At 37.4% G+C, this 17,569-nt stretch overlaps 2 protein-coding genes across 4 annotated transcripts in view; one reads left to right on the top strand and one right to left on the bottom strand.

Annotated features, from left to right (window-relative positions):
• The window catches only part of LOC107042746 (nuclear migration protein nudC), a 318,222-nt gene extending 304,929 nt beyond the window's left edge, over nt 1-13,293 (bottom strand). The window contains exons 1-2 of the mRNA XM_015263925.1: nt 13,047-13,293; nt 12,709-12,786 (exon numbers count right to left, since the gene is read on the bottom strand). Of these exons, the coding sequence (XP_015119411.1) occupies nt 12,709-12,786; nt 13,047-13,118 (150 nt within the window). The 5' untranslated portion in view covers nt 13,119-13,293. The remainder of the gene's footprint in view (nt 1-12,708; nt 12,787-13,046) is intronic.
• Nucleotides 13,294-13,680: 387 nt separating this feature from the next.
• Nucleotides 13,681-16,888, top strand: LOC107042745 (the record flags this gene model as incomplete). 3 transcript variants are annotated; one of them, XM_015263921.1, is given in 4 exon segments in its annotated part: nt 13,681-13,998; nt 14,289-14,463; nt 15,760-15,820; nt 16,612-16,888. In XM_015263921.1, coding segments are annotated over 3 exon segments (496 nt in total), but the record flags the coding sequence as incomplete, so codon positions are not given.
• Between the last annotated feature and the right edge of the window lie 681 nt (nt 16,889-17,569).

The raw sequence follows: 17,569 nt of genomic DNA, 5'->3' as shown, positions 1-17,569 counted from the left end.
ACGACTCTAGCACGCTGGGTATCTGGCCATTTTTCATACCGATTCGGTTGATGGATTATGGAACTATCTGACAATAATTCAAAGAAAAAAATTTTCTTCCCCACCAATTGAATTTTGAAAAAAATGCGAAAGATAATTCCTAAATTTCCAGTAAAGACAGGTGTCCGGCTCATGCGGTGCTTTTACAACGGTCGTAAACACAGAAATTGAGCCTAGGCAAAAAATTTGACCTGCCAAACTAACCTGCGCTGGGACGGGACTGAACTCGCATCGTAGAGCTGCTTTAAAATTTAGCTGAAATTTTGTGTATAGTTTTCATGTTTTTGGATGATGCATTCATGAAAAAATGATAAGAAAAGAGGAGAACCTTCTATGATAACTGTAGTGCGTCAGTAATACCCTTCAGGCGGCAGAAGGGAGCAAGGAAAATCCACGATAATGTCAAGGAGTGGTGGAAGAGGGGATTCCATTCATTAGGCCAGAAAAATTGTTCTTCAATATTTCATGTATCAAATTTTCAATAACTTCTTTTTCTTTGATTTTTTGTATTTTTTACTCTTTGATTATTTTTGATATATTGAGAATTTTATATTTCCCATATATTTGAAAGAAGTGTCAACTACATTTGTAACAAAAAAGGCATTGGACAAATCTAACTTAATCCGAAGGAATCCTGGGAGCGTTTATTTAACTCAGAAGGTTAATTATGCTTATTTCCTTCAACTCTATTTTATATCATTATTTTTCGAAACATTTCAATTAATTTCATACATTCTTCAGATTGAAAAAATATATTTTGCCCATGAGGACTATCCAATTCTCAATATATCGAGAATAATTAAAGACTAAAGAATACAAAAAAAAAACAATTACCTAGGTGACACACCCGAACCCTCACTCGGAGCCATACTTACAACCTGACACGGGCGTATCATTGAGGATATTTAACTTCTACCCAAGTTTTATGACCTCCACTGCCAGTAGGTCAAAAATGTTAGTCAAACTTTAAACACACGGCGCAACCATCAAAATGCAGTTTAAAAATATGAAAAAATTCACAGGGGTATTTTATCAACTGAAGAATCATTTTTTGAGGCGAAATCGGAAATATTCAGGAATACCCGTAAAATGGGCCACCCTATTGAGTATAATATTTACTATTGAGATGATTGGATAACCAAACTTGCGCCACTTTACTCTTCATACTTGACTAAAAAAAGAAATTTAAAAAATGCAGCATTAAGATTGGCAACTAATACTTAGGTGACATTTTTCAAATTTTACATGATGTAGTGCCAAAAAACAGGCTAAAATGGAAGGCTTAATTATGTAAAAGGAAAGATAACTAACAGTCGCATTCTGCTCTGCGTTACACTTTGCTAGCTGCTACATTAATTATTTTTTCGTGTCACGGGACCTGAAAAACCCCATTTTCGTGGCGCTGCGCGCCACGAAATTGGCGTTTTGCAGGTTCCTCAACACGAAAATTAATATACACACCTCGCCCCGGGTAGAAATTCAATCGGAGATTCAGCCGCCACTCGGGTGAGCGCGAGCTCAGCCTCGGCTTTCCGCTTGACCCGAGTTCACGCCGCGACACACCGCTCCATACCGGCTCACAGTCGAACGCTCATCAGACGGCATAATCCGGCACTTGAGTTTGAGCTGTGGCTCAACGCTTAGAACTCAGCTCCGATTGAGTCGTGTCGTTTCGAGTGGAGGGTGGAATAGAATGATATTTATGCATTTTTAGAATATCGATTTAAAATTTGAATACGTTGGAAAATCCTTGTCTTCTTACTATTAAAAAAAATGGAATTCCACTGAACTTTCTATAAAATATCAAATTTACTGATTTTTCCCTCTGTCATCGAATATAAAACCTGGAACTTTCTCTAAGAATTCCTATTGAATTTCTATTGGAGCTCTATGAGAATTCTATTTAAGTTTTATTGCAATTCTATTGAAAAATTCTATTTTTTTTTGCGTCAATTCCATTGAAAATTATGCAACTTTCCCCTGCATTTTTAATAGATATTTGTTTGTAGAAAAAAATCCATTGATTTTTCTAGATAATTTATTCTGTTAGGATTTCTTCCACAGAAACTATTGGGCATGAATTTTCCAAGGTTTGTTCCTGCATTTGATTAAAAGAAAAGAAGAAAAACCGAGCGGAAAAAGCTTAGAAATCTTATGCCTAAGAAAATCTATAGGAACATAAAAACCTATTTACTTTCTTGCACCAAATTTTACCTTAACAAAAAGACTCTATGAAGTTGCATAATCTCCTATAGAATCGGCGCAAGAAACGAATAGAATTCTAATAGAACTTCCAGAGAATTCTCATAGAATTCCAATAGAAATTTAATAGAAAGCGCTAGGTTTTTCTGTTGAATTTTTTTATGCGTGTTATTTTGGCATACCTGTATTCAACATTTCCCTAATAAATCGTAGAATATTCTTAGAACTCGTAGGCCTATCCAAAAATGAATATCCTCTCCTGTCGCGTTGATAATTAATAATAAAGGTTCGTTAACGTTTTTCAAGTGATTATTTTTCTTGATTTTGTTTGTTGTATTCGCGAGAAAAAAGAAAGTTTTGACTACGTTTCAGTGAATTGTTCTACCTTGTATTTTCAGATTAATCTCATTCGATTAGTTAATATCACGTTATTTCTGATGAGCTTGTGATTCTTCATCTGAAAAAGCATGCCACCTTCACATTTATTCGATTGTTTTTTCGCTTAAATCACGATGCCATCGGACCTGTCAAATCATTATTGAGGTTAAGTATACTGGGATTGAGTAATTGGAGATGAACCTGAGGTTGAGCAGTGGCCATTCAACTAAAGTCCGGCGAAGCATTTCGCGTAATAGTCTAACGCTGGGCTGTGAGTGCGTAACGCGGCTCAACCTCGGGTACATGTGACGCGCGTAGAGTTTATCCCAAGCTGGGGCGGAGTGGCGTATTTCTAGCTGGGATACGGGTTCCGAGCCGAGCTCGAGCGGCGTGATTTCTACCCGGGNTTGAGCAGTGGCCATTCAACTAAAGTCCGGCGAAGCATTTCGCGTAATAGTCTAACGCTGGGCTGTGAGTGCGTAACGCGGCTCAACCTCGGGTACATGTGACGCGCGTAGAGTTTATCCCAAGCTGGGGCGGAGTGGCGTATTTCTAGCTGGGATACGGGTTCCGAGCCGAGCTCGAGCGGCGTAATTTCTACCCGGGGCCATGGAAAACATATAACCCTCCCCCACGTGCTTACCATCCTCGCCTTCGGCTCGGAAGGCAATCTTGCACGTGGAGGACGGTGATCTGTTTTCCAAGGCTCGGGCATGTAATGTACTATTCCGTACTGACCTTCACTTTTCCGAGCCCGGGGATTGGTATTGACCGTTCCCCGAACGGGTAAAAGTGAAAGTCACTACGGAAAAATATGTAACGTCCCGACGTTGAATTTTGTAGATTAGAATAGGATGGCACTATTAATCGACCATAAAAATCCACGAAATTCAAATTATGGTTCGGAAATGATTTTTAAAATTATTTTTTTAAAACGTAGTATGCTGAGAAGTACGGGAAAGAAAGGTCAATGAACAAAGGAAGAAAATAACTCCACAATCGTGAGAAAACCCGTTGCAGAAAATTGTAAATGTCAAACAGTTTAAATTCAAATTTATTGCCCTCCAAAACTCATCACGGAAAAGCCTTTACCTTGAAAAATCCAAATTTTATAGAGGAAAGTAAAATTAGCGGTCACGGTCCCAAGTAGTAAAATCTCAGTTCTGTTTATTTCGAAAGTTCCTATGTACCATGTGTTCGACACGTGTGGGCTCTCCTTTGTTCGTCCTATCGCCGAGAGGGCCTAAAACCCTCTGAGGGGAAAACTTGCGACGTCACACGCTCCCCCTTTTCTTCCGTTTTCCCTTGGGTTTCACTTTTCCCTTTCCCTTGGGCCAGATTTGCGTGCGCAACTTGTGGGCTAGTGGGGGTTGTTGGACCCAACCCTTAAGGTACTTCCGCAGTAAGTATACTTGGTGAAAATTTCGAAATGGTATAAAGACGCAATATTTGGATCATATGTTGTTGACCACATTAAAAAGATATTCCCAAAATTTCAAGTCCCTGGTCCACCCCATTTTTGAGATATGCATCGCCAAACATTCAATTTTTGTGTTTTTTCCATTTTTGACGATGTATATCTCGAAAATGGGGTGGACAAGGTACTTGAAATTTTGGGAATAGTTTTTGATTGTGCTCAACAACATATGATCCAAATATTGCGTCTTTATACCATTTCGAAATTTTCACCAAGTATACTTACTGGGGAAGTTCCTTAAAGTTAAGTTTAAGTTTGAGTTGGTCCCATCGTGGCTGTTCTACGATAAGCCTTCAGCTTCTCTCTTCAATTAGTTTTTCCGAGTAATATGTTTAGAGTTTTTTCCAAAAGTTATAAAGTTTATTTGTAATGCAAAGTTTTAAAGTGTGGATATAAAATATTTTAAATAAAAGTGTGATTGCGCTCTTCAAGAACTTGTCAATTCGATTTATTTCGAGTTACCCCTATAATCCCATTATCCTGATCATCAACGAGTCAACTTCGATGGAGTCGTCACCCGAGGTTTAGCGGCTAACGGATCCAGGTTCAAAGATTGGCGCTAAATAATTACAGGGTGATACATGGGAAGTTGCCTAAAGTATAGACACATGTCTTCCCTTCCTACTGAGACCCAGAAGGTTAGGTCCATTAGATACACTGAGAAAAAAATCTGAAGTTCGATTTACAATAAGAAAATAGTTGAGGCAGTTTTGGTGAACGATACGATTTTTTTTGTATGCGACACATAACATTACAGTACCTTCACTACCGTAATTTTTGCGAATCAAAATGCAGTTAAACTAACCAAAGTTCAAAAGTAACCACGACAAATCTATCATGAGTAGAACTATAAAATATTTGCAATGACTACATTCCATTGTAGTAATCACTTCTCCGGCCATAGTTACAGTAACCCATGCAAAATTGTTGAGGACTTTTTGACTATAGTTCGATGGTGATGGAATATAGTCAGAAGAATCATATTTTTCTCTCAGTGTATATACTAGAGTATTGTCAGTTTCTATTGAGACGCTACAAAAAGCACTACTTGTACTTCAAAATGAGTAACCTTACAAACGAAGAAAAAGTATATCTTATCGAGTGTTTTTATACTAGAGGTGAAAACGATACTGAAGCATATAGAGACTTTTGTACCAAATTTGGAAGTAAAAAAGTAGCCAGTCAAAACACCCTCAGAAGGTGAAAATAAAAAAAAAATTATTTGAGTTCATCGTATAACCTCACTTTTGACTAAAACTTTCGTATTAAACTAAAGTATTTGTTACTTTCTCTCCCAGAGTAATTGATAATTTCATCAAGTATTATGGTCTTGAGGACCTTCGTCATGATCTTCCTGGTCCATCACACTCAGTTACAACAGAAGATACAATTGCCAAGATCGAAGAACATTTCAAGAATAATGCAACGGATTCGATACGAAAAGCAGCAGCAACGTTGAAGCTGAACCGAGAGACACTGAGATTAATATTGAAGAATTTCCTCAAGTTACACCCTTACAAAATTACGCCCCATCATTTGCTCACAGAAGATTCCAAAAACAAGAGAATTGAGTTTTGTAAAATTATGACACAGAAATTTGAAAATGATGAGATCGACATCAATCACATAATCTTCACAGACGAAGCTCACTTTTATTTAAATGGATATGTAAATAAACAAAATTACCGTTTTTTGGGGTCGCTAAAATCCACACTCATTTNCAGTACCTTCACTACCGTAATTTTTGCGAATCAAAATGCAGTTAAACTAACCAAAGTTCAAAAGTAACCACGACAAATCTATCATGAGTAGAACTATAAAATATTTGCAATGACTACATTCCATTGTAGTAATCACTTCTCCGGCCATAGTTACAGTAACCCATGCAAAATTGTTGAGGACTTTTTGACTATAGTTCGATGGTGATGGAATATAGTCAGAAGAATCATATTTTTCTCTCAGTGTATATACTAGAGTATTGTCAGTTTCTATTGAGACGCTACAAAAAGCACTACTTGTACTTCAAAATGAGTAACCTTACAAACGAAGAAAAAGTATATCTTATCGAGTGTTTTTATACTAGAGGTGAAAACGATACTGAAGCATATAGAGACTTTTGTACCAAATTTGGAAGTAAAAAAGTAGCCAGTCAAAACACCCTCAGAAGGTGAAAATAAAAAAAAAATTATTTGAGTTCATCGTATAACCTCACTTTTGACTAAAACTTTCGTATTAAACTAAAGTATTTGTTACTTTCTCTCCCAGAGTAATTGATAATTTCATCAAGTATTATGGTCTTGAGGACCTTCGTCATGATCTTCCTGGTCCATCACACTCAGTTACAACAGAAGATACAATTGCCAAGATCGAAGAACATTTCAAGAATAATGCAACGGATTCGATACGAAAAGCAGCAGCAACGTTGAAGCTGAACCGAGAGACACTGAGATTAATATTGAAGAATTTCCTCAAGTTACACCCTTACAAAATTACGCCCCATCATTTGCTCACAGAAGATTCCAAAAACAAGAGAATTGAGTTTTGTAAAATTATGACACAGAAATTTGAAAATGATGAGATCGACATCAATCACATAATCTTCACAGACGAAGCTCACTTTTATTTAAATGGATATGTAAATAAACAAAATTACCGTTTTTTGGGGTCGCTAAAATCCACACTCATTTGAGGCAGTCTTTACACCCTGTTAAAGTGACTGTTTGGGCAGCTATTTCAATCAAAACAGTACACTTACAATTCATAGAAGGGACCATTACAGGCAATAGTTATCGAGAAATGCTACAAACTAAATTTTTCCCTTTGGCTAAAAGAAGAAGATTGGTTAAGAACTATTATTTTATGCAAGATGGTGCTACACCGCATAGAACTAAGGACGTATTTGAGGCTATTTATGAAGTGTATTGTGATCGCGTCATCGGATTAGGATACCCCAAGTTTGCGCATGGAGGTATGGAGTGGCCCCCTTATTCACCCGATTTGAACCCGTGAGACTTCTTATGGGGCTTTCTGAAAGATAATGTTTATGCGTGAAAACCCGAGACCAAAGATGATTTGAACAAAGCCATCCAAGACGGAATTTTTGGTATTTCTCCATCTCAGATTGAACAAGGTTTTCATAGTTTCCGAAAAGGGCTTGATTATTGTGTAACGAACATGTGGGAATGTTCGTTAGGGACACCCATGCGACCTGAGAAAAATCTACTCCGGCGACATAAGGCCGATCCGTGAGTTAAAAGTATGAGAGAGAGGTTCAAGCTTTCCCGCTTCAGCGAGGTTTCTTTTTGTTTGAGGACTTCAGCTAGTTTTCCCGCTATGGCGAGGTTTAATTTTAGGCGATTCCAGTTAGCTATTTCCCGAAAAAAAACGTGGTAATGTTTTGGGGATTTTTACTTTTTTTTATTAATTATTTATATCATGTCGAGATTTAAGTACGTTTTGGAGTTCGTCAATCTGCATAATTACGCGTTCTTGAGAGCCCATGGAATTATCGCGAAGAAGGGCCAAGTTATGAGTCATCCGGTAATTTCTATGGGGTTAGAAATTACTTTAGAAAAAACCCCATGGCACTCGCCCTGAAATATACTATTCCTTTATTGCAGATTATTTTTAGTAAAAACTTTCAATCAATGGACATATGATGAATAAATCAAATAGTTATTTAAATCCTCAATATTAACATAATTCCTACACAGCTTGTATATGTCATCAACGTAATACTTCGGAAGGAATGTATCCTAGATTTATAGATGATGAGTTCTATGACAACAAACTAATTGGATTTGCATGCCATGTCTATTTGGAGAAACAAAAAAGCTCCTTCCAGAGAATTTATATTCAATTTTAAATTGCAAATGGAACAGAATGATTAAAATGGAAGAATCGTAAGAATAGTAACAACTTCTCTAAAAAAAACCAATGATTTTTTCTACTTTATCATTCAAACTTTCTTCTCCGAATGTCTTTTCAGAATCAGTTATTAAACACAATGGAGGAGTTAATTGGGACCGGTATTTACCGATGGTGGCGTAGTGATCGCCCTCATAACATGGACGACCGGTGGTTTACCCCTTCAAACTTGTTCAAACCCTCACTATGTAGTTGACAGTAGTAGTTCCCCTTCAACTCATTCATTTCAGTATTGTTTTTTATTGTTGTACTCGAAGTTCCGATGTTGTCATATTTTAGAAAAACTTGAGGATTTGGAAATTAATTGATTGAAGTACCAACGATAAACCATCGGACGGCCATTTTTCTTAGTGCAGGCAATACCCACCAGATATCGCAGTGATTTATAGCGTCCCCAATCGGTTGTAAGATCTGACGTGACTTCGCATTTCATCCTTGGGTAGAACTCTACATGCGCCGCCGGGCTTCTTTCATGACGCAATACCCTCGCTGGATTAATTCGCCCCCAGAATTCATTCAAAATTAATCTATTCCATTGCACTGACGGCAATGATTACGAAGAAGATGGAGAATAAAATAATAATAATAATAATAATAATAATAATAATAATAATAATAACTGGCCGAGATGATCAGTTGGCTGGTGATTCATTAGCCTTCATGGCCAAATCTCGGTGTTGGAAATCCTGTCAGCTGACAGGTCCCTCACACTAACGCACGCAAGGCTCATCCATTCTCTCCCCACTCACGCACACCTGACGCGCTCACCTCAGATGACTGGGGGTTATTAATTCCAGCACCTGAGGCGCCACTTCCTGGACCGCTCTAAATTACCATATGATCTACATTAAATTAGGTCATGTGACCATGGAATTAGGGCACGTGGCACCTGTAAGCCCGTGTCTCTCTCTCATTCGTTTCCGGGATCGAGTTATAGACACTTCTTTTATTGTACTGCTTTTCTCTAGTGACTCGGATTAACTCATTGTGTCAGCTCAATTATTATCAATTCAAGGAATTAGTCGGCTCATTATTATCGGTCCGCTCATTATTACGGTTTATCAGTGACTCAATTAGTGACATTTAATTATTGTGAATATAACTTTGACAAATACAGTGAATTTGTGACCACGTGCACGTGTTCCGCTCATTTCTTGGTTCTACTCATCCCACTCCCCGTAATCCGACTCCAACTCATCCATCCGCACAATTAATTCCCCGATCCAGGCATCTCATCAAACACTCGGCGTAGAGCGACCATCAAGGCAGCGGAGAAGTCCACCTTGTTTCGCCAGCATGTTGATAGGCCCATGCATGGCGTATTCTTCCGCCATGTGGAAGAGCAGGGTCTCTCCGTCCAGCTGACATTCTCTTTCGTGAAGTCAGCTGGCTTGATGTCCGAAACTGAGGGTTTCATTTGCGCCTGCCAGGATGGTGTGGTAAACACCCTAGTCTATCGAAGTCGTGTTATGGGGTTGCAAGTTCCAGACATTCGATGTCGGGCTTGCAAGCAGTCCCCGGAAACTCTGATGCATCTTTTATCGGCTTNCTCTGATGCATCTTTTATCGGCTTGCCCGACATATGCCATCACGAGTTATATCCATCGACATAATGCGGCTTTGAGAGTGCTGTATTTCCATCTACGGCACTCTTATGGGATAGACAGAACCCCACTGCTGCCGTATGCTCCAGGAGATATTGAGTCCGTTGTTGTGAACGAGGTGTAAGATTTACTGGAACTTCTCGTTCACGACTGTCAGGCCAATCCTTGCGACAAAACCTGACATCGTGCTCTCCGATTTTGATGACAAAATCATCAATGTCATTGAGTTCTCAGCTCCGGCTGAGAGGAACATCACAGTGAAAGAAGAGGAGAAACGGCTCAAATATCAATCACTCCTGTTTGAGTTACGTCAAATAAACAGAGGATTTAAAGTAAAGTTGGTTGTCCTTATCATTGGCTCTCTGGGGGGAATGAAGGAGTCATTCATATCTGCGCTCAAAACCATCCCGGCCTGTAGGCGTCAAGCCTTCAGTTTGGCTGGCCAGATGCAGAAGGCAGTCATCCTCGGGTCCCTCCGTCTACTTAGGCAGCATGATTCTGGATTGCAATAGAGCTCACCCTCTGGTTAGAGGGAGCACTATTGCAGAGCGATTAGGAAATGTTTGTATCGCTTAGCTTGCTGGGCGGTCTTTGAGGTGAAGTCGGAACCCTCGAGGATCGTTCAGCGTTCTCATTTACGAGTAAAAAAAAAATAATAATAATAACAATTACAATGCTATCTTTCCCATTCGACACCTATTTTTCTTTGTTTTCTGACTGGATTTTTTGAAGAGAATATGGGTTATGAGCCCCAGATAACTAAAATCTCAGTTTCTTCTAATTGATATTTCAGTTACGCATAACAGGTTTGCACATGTTCTCTCCTGCACTGATAGAAAAGGTGGAACGATTCAGTTGCAACAAACGACGCTTCTTAACTATTACCGCGATTCGTTAATAGTTAACGAACGTGACGTTTGGTTCGACTAAACCGTTCTATCAGTGTTATGCTTAATTTTTCAGAAAATTATAGAATATGTTTATGTCACGAGTTTATTCGTTCAAAGTGAGATCGAAATAATTCTTTTCAATGATAATTGAATCAATTTGAACCTTTTTCTTCCATTCGAATAATGAGTGAAAGTAAATTTCCCACAAATATGAAAATTGTTGTTTGATCGTTCTTTGATTGTTTTATCAAAAAATATCTCAACTATCAGAAAATTTCGATGAAATATTATTATGAGAATTTTCCGGGGTTGGATTTTAGCTAATCACAGCGCAGTATTCGAGGTCACGATACTTTTTTGTCATCAAATTTTTTCGGAAATTGTACACTAGCTTCTGGAAATTGCGTCTGATAATTGCATAGTAGCTATTCATTTATTTCTAACCAATTGGATGTTTTGCTGGAAGAAGCCCTCGAATACTGTGCTCCGCTTAAAAAAAATCGAGTCCCGCAAGTTTTGCAGAAAAATCCCTCGTGCTGCGCACTCGGGATTTTTAGCCTGCGAAACTTGGCACTTTCATTTGTTTCCAACGAAGCTATCGGGAAATATTCCGATAATTTTGAAGGTCTCGGGGCATTATAGCTGAATATTTCATTTATACATAATTGAATGCATTCGAAAGATCAAATTTAAAGGAACCATCAGAAAGCTCACTTTCAGGGGAATTCATGCAAAATTCGAAATTTCCTAAAATTATCCTAAAAATCAAATTATACGAGACAATTATTGTAACCACCTTTTAACTTCATCATAGTCGCATTGAAACAAACATATTAAGTTATGATTGAATTCATTTGAACCGCAATATCCAGAGATATCTGCCAAATTCTGGTGTTCGAAATATAATGAATTCAGAATTTTTTTTTTTTGGTTATCGTGTTACAACTAAATTTTGGAAAAAAATCGAAAATTAAAAAAATGAATCAATGAATTCAATTTTAATTGATGGCGATGGATAGGGCTTAGCAATACCTTCATTTGAGAAAAGAAATTATTCACTTCCATCGATTCATTAGCGAGAACGTGACGAAAAACTTTGTCACATACATACATGCATACATACATGCACACACATACGGACTAAAAAATGCATTTTCGAACTTTTTGGATCATAATAGGTCGATATAACAGAAAAAATCCAAAACTTAAATTTGAACGATTACAATGCTTTCATACGGAAGCAATAGTTGGAAAATTTTTCGCTAGGTATGAAAATAACACCTAATTCATAGATAATGCAGCTCAAGTAAAAAAACTATCATTTTGACCCTAAATCGACAGATACGATTTCTGAAAAACGTAATGGAGCAGAATTTGTTTTTAGTACAATAAAGCACTTTATCATTACATTAATAACCGCTATATCTATATTCGCTTTATTATAAATAAATGACAACATTGTCGAGAAAAGGCCGAGAATTATTAATTTATACATCTAATAATTTACTAGTGCGTTTGGTGACCCACCTTACGCCGGTCCGATTTTCTTCATGTTGAAATTTACATTTAGGCGATAAATGCTAGAAAAGTTCAAAATGTTCTGAAATATTGTCGGAGCACCTAGAGAGTGCATTGATAATAAAAGCGTCTCGTAGGTAAGTTCTCTAAATCAGTGAAGCAGTTTTTATACATTTTTCGGGTAATTTTAGGATAAAATCACGCAAAATTAATGTAAAATTTGCTTCGCAAAAAACCGTTGTCTCGGCCTGGACCTTTTTATAAATTTCTATAACCTTATGAACCCATTCTCCATTGAAAAATTGTAGTTTTGAGGACAATTGACGAACTTTTCAGGAGATTCTGTACCGTTCTGGACCTTTTTTGAACTGAGAACGGAAAAACGGACGGCTTAAATTATATAGAGTAAGGTCTAGAGGAGAGTGGGGTAAAAGGAGAGTGGGGCCCTTTTGATTTTTTCAAAAATGTTAACAGCTCATTCAATTTTGAATAAAATGGAATAATTTTTTTCTATGAAAACTACACTTCTTCCCCTTTAGAATGAGCCTAGAGTGATCTCAATTAATGAATTTGTTTCTGAGTTATGAGTATCACGAAAAAGTCAAATGAGGCCGTTTTACCCGACTCTCCCTTATATCAAATAATAATGATAAATTCACATTCTCTCTTTTACCTTTTCTGCTGCTCCAGCACCTCCCCCAGTATAGAAATCAGTTTTTCTCGCCAAGAAACTAAAGATTGTATCCAAGAGCTTGAAGAAAATCAAAATCAATAAATCAGTAAAATGTAAACTAAGCTCTCCAGTATGCAATATTCTTCGAAAAATTAAATTTCAACAAGGAATAGTCCTCTACGAATCCCCCCACACCCGCGTCACTATAAAATTATTCCTTGTTGCATCCTGGTATTTCTTGTTGATTACTCCAAGTATCTTCGAGTTTTTAGTGTATCAATTTTGATTGATTGTCATGGAATTTAGAGGTTAATCAGAATCGATTAAGAATTACTCACGTCCTGGACACCTCCCTCATGCTGCTGGGCCATTGCCAACAGCATTCCATCAAACTGCTCCTCCTTCGACATTTCTTTGAACACTCTTGATATATTATGCGATAATTAAATGTTCAATAAATTCTGGATATTATTCCTGTACGTTGTATTCGTTATTTCGTCTGTCGACTGCCTCCTTGACGTTACGGGCATGGATTAAGGGCTAACGCACAATGCAAAAATCAAAGAGGATAGACTAAAGTAGAGGCTCAGATCTCGGGGTTTCGGTGACTCCCAGCCAGAATTAGTACGACCCCAAGGGAGGGATGGCGCCACGGTCGAATCTGACGGCTGGGTGAGCTGCCTGTGCCGGTAACTCGGCAGTAATATAGTTCTAGCAGAAGTTTCTCCTTCCCAGGGTACCCCCACTCCACGTGATTCCTACCTGTATCCGTGTCTCCCACTCCTGAAAACGAACGGAAAGATTCTACTTTTCTACTGGAAGGGCTATAGTAGTCCCGGGGGGCTATTCTCACCAAAAAGCCGCTTTTTCCGCCGCTTTTTCGAAGCTGCGATTTTCCTCTGCGAGGGGGCGACACGATACTAAATGACACGAAATGATGGTTTTGCGAACGCATTATGCGCAACTGCCCCTCCATTTGTAATTTTTAATTTTGGAGCAGCTGCAATTTATATTGGAATAAAGTGTTAATCCACTCAAATACGTGTTACAAATGAGAAAAATACTTGACTGATCAATTAGTGAATAGAATTGACTACCTATCGACAACTGAGAGTTGATATTGATGCTGGTAAATATCTGAGTTTTGATTTTTGATGTCGGAGCGAAACTGGAAGAGTTAATGGATCAGTGAATGAGCGGTGAAGAATAAGGGGTAGAGAAAGTGAGAAAATCACTTAGAGAGCGAAATTCGTTGAGCCACATCTGCGGGGTAAATATAATAATCAGCAGGTAAGTGGTTGAAGTGAGGTCGCCTCGATAAAATGAAGTAGGGGCGAGTGGGGTACCTAAATGGGTTGTTTCAATTGTCACTCACTCGAGATCTGCTGAGTGACATTCAATTAACTTTTCGCGATTCCCAAGCTTTTTCTTTGAGCTAAAAAATGAGATCAAGTTCATCCAAATCATATCGTTTGGTCAGCAAATTATACGGATTTTATGATTCTTTAATTCCCCACTCCCCTCTAATTTATTGTTTCTTTTACGATTTGAAAGCAGTATTCCCATGTTTTGTGTTTTAGGCAGTTTGAGGAGAGTCATGGAGACACGTTTTCCAAAAAAAAGAGTTTCTCTCGAACGGAGATTAGATTGTCATCATAGATTTCGGAAAAATCTACTAAAGCATAAAAATATAATCATGGAACTGCTTGAATCTCTATATCCGTTGTCAATGGATTTAATTGCAAATAGTAAAAGGTAGGATAAATACAATTCCCACATGTAATACCTCAAGACCTTCAAAATTATCGTGTATCTCCCAATAGGTTCATTGCAAGAAAACGAAGAAGTCAATTCCTTTCGTGTTGGAATATCACGAATGCAATGCACGAGTGATTTTTGCTGAAAAACTTGACGACTTCGTTTGTGTACAGAGAACCTTCAAATACCCGATCAATTTTGAAGCTCGAGTGGGGTATTCGGGCGGTTATTTTTCCATCTAACTTTCGGCCAAGAGAATTTCACCTTGAGACAAAATCCATCTGTCAATTTCAAAGAGGGGTTTACTCGACCAGAAAATCATTTGTTTTTCTTCTGTAGGCAACATGGAAAATTACCAGTGAAATTATCAAAAATTATCAGTTGAATTTCGTGTACGCTATCCAAAATAATGACCAATGCTGCAATTCTATTGACTGAAATTTGGATTGGAAAAATAACCTAAATAATTCGACGTTCGACGAAAATAATCGATTCGATAGAAGTCATTTTTAAAGTAAAGTCTCTTCCATTAGCTCCCTAATAATTATTACATCAAAAGGAAAAGCAACATATCTGTATAAAAACAATTTGTACCATCTACAAAATAAAATTTCTGTTCATTTCGATTTTTAAAAATGTAATACTACAATTTATGATACTAGGTGAGATCAAGCGTTGTTGACTTTCTTCGTTTTGATCTTTCTAGTGTGTTGAGGTTAAAGAACATGAGATCAGCACAACAGCCATCCATTTCTTTTTTTTTCAATTTTGTTTGTTTTACTTGTATTTGAAAGCTAATAATTATGAGTCCACCACCAAAGAAGAAAAAAAAGTAAGTTCATTGATTTGAAACTAATATCTCAAGATATTAAAGCTTATTGCTATGAATAATAATGATAAAAAACATCTATTTGACGTTTTGAGATTAACAGATATGTGAATTGTAATATATAATTAGGAATATTCGTGGCAAGGCCATGAACAAATTACGGACAATGAGAAACTATGGAAGAGCTGTGAAAACTGTAAAGTAATAATAATTTATTCATTTTCCGGGATGATGAACAATCATCGTTGACATCAGGCCATATAAATGCGAATCAAATTGAATATTTTATCAATTATATGGCTACACATACGAATTTCGCGAATCGTGGAGATTTAGGCATGCAAAGCAATGCAAAATATGTATCAATGTGGGGAGAGTACGTTTGTACTCATTTATTCATTTTGAGTACACAACTGTGCATTGAGTAACATCTCTAAAATAACCTCAAATATCTTTTTTCACAGCTTAACTGCCAAAATCTGTGTGCTGGAGGCACCGATAAAAACTGCAGCGCAGTGCATGACAGTAAGCCATACCAATGCGTCTATAATACATGTACAATCCTACGAAACTAGTGAGCATGCAACTGTCCCACAGGCATATTTAGAATTACCGTCATCAAACATACAATGAAGAATGCAATGAAATTACAAATAAATTTTCATTGACAATTTGTTTCGTAAAGTTTCCCATTTCATCTTGTAATGCTTGGAAGGTGCGGAATATTCTCTGACTTCTCTGGGTTGAATCCATCATTCTTCATCTTAATTTCTAGACATGAAACAAAGTGTAGACGTAGAAGACTGACTCTTTTCAATGTATTCAGTAGATTTCCGCGGTAATGAGAGGCGTAAGGATAAATTCTCAAAAGAGTCTTTTCGAAGAAAATTTCGTAAGGGTCAAAGAAAGTCTATCGACCCTTTGTCGTGAAATGACAAGTTTTCAAGATAACTCTCGAAGCATAACTCACGATGGAACATTTCATGTTTTACTTAAATCCGGTTACGACTTTTCTACTGAATGATATTTTCTACATGAAATTGAAATTTTATGCTGGATGAATGTCAATGTTGAGTTCATCAAGTGCAGATGTAGTAGAAAGCATTATTCTAACGTAATAATTCGGTTATCTGAGTGATCAGGGGGATGAGGGGAAAATGTTGAGAAGTTTTCGATGTCATGTTTTGTCAAAGACGAAATTTCAAACTATGTCTTTTAATATTTTCGCCTAAAGTTAATTATCCCACTGGTAAATGCGTAATTGATCAAAATTTTTGTTCATCAAATATTTCATTCTCATTATTGGATCATTGCAGGTATGGAAAAATCTCAAGACAAAAGTTAAGACAAAGTACCAGAAATTATATATCGCAGATCGATCTACAGGAAATCCCACCGCTGCTCCTGAGCTTACAGATCAAGAACACAAAATTTTGTCTATAATTGGTAGCCAGTCAACTGTAGGAGTTACAGGGGTTCCAGCATCAGGATTCGGGCCATCAGGATCAGAAAACGATTCAAATGCCGTAAATCAGCAGTCAACAGTAGAACCCGGATCGTCCAAGGCTCCACCATTATTATACGTTCCAAAAAGTAAACCTATTGCACGACCGCTGTGAATTTTTTTTAATTCGAGTGACGTGGATTTATTTTTTGTCAGTCATTCGTGAAAATATATTTAGGACGCTAAAAATGAATAAAATTTGGAGAGATCACGACGTCGAACTGTTCGATAAATATCTCGCAGGTCGGTCACCAAGTGAGAATTACAGGGAAAAACGAAAGCCTAGATTTCGTCAGAAACGCATACGTGTATATGTTGATAAATACACGGAGGATGAAAAGTACATACCGCCGAAAAAACGAATGATCGTGGCGAAAAAAGAAAAATAAAGAGGAAGAGAATAAACAATTCGAGATATGTAAACTGCCAGATCTTTGGAAGACATACTCACAACTTAATATTCTTCAGGATAGTCTTCAGTGACGAGTTTCCACCGTTTTTCGTACAGTGCTGTGATTTTCCATTTCGACAAAAAGAACAAAAGTTTGAAAATGGTCGGGTCAGTCATCACTGAAATGGAGAGAACCTACGGGATGGTAAGTTTTTATTTATATTTTGAGTGATATTTTTTGTGAAAATTGTTCGGTTTTTTGTATAAAAAAAAATGTTCACATAGTTTTCTCGTTCATAATTTTCTGGGTAATTTTCTACAGTCCGATTCTCGTGCATTTTTTTGTGAGAAAGAAATTTTTGTTGTTTAAAAATTTTCA

Source organism: Diachasma alloeum, unplaced genomic scaffold, assembly GCF_001412515.2.
Source record: "Diachasma alloeum isolate Michigan unplaced genomic scaffold, Dall2.0 Dall_scaffold_00514, whole genome shotgun sequence".
Lineage (NCBI taxonomy): Eukaryota > Metazoa > Arthropoda > Insecta > Hymenoptera > Braconidae > Diachasma > Diachasma alloeum.
The sequence above is the reverse complement of the archived record's forward strand: the minus strand, read 5'-3'. Positions and strand labels throughout refer to the sequence as shown.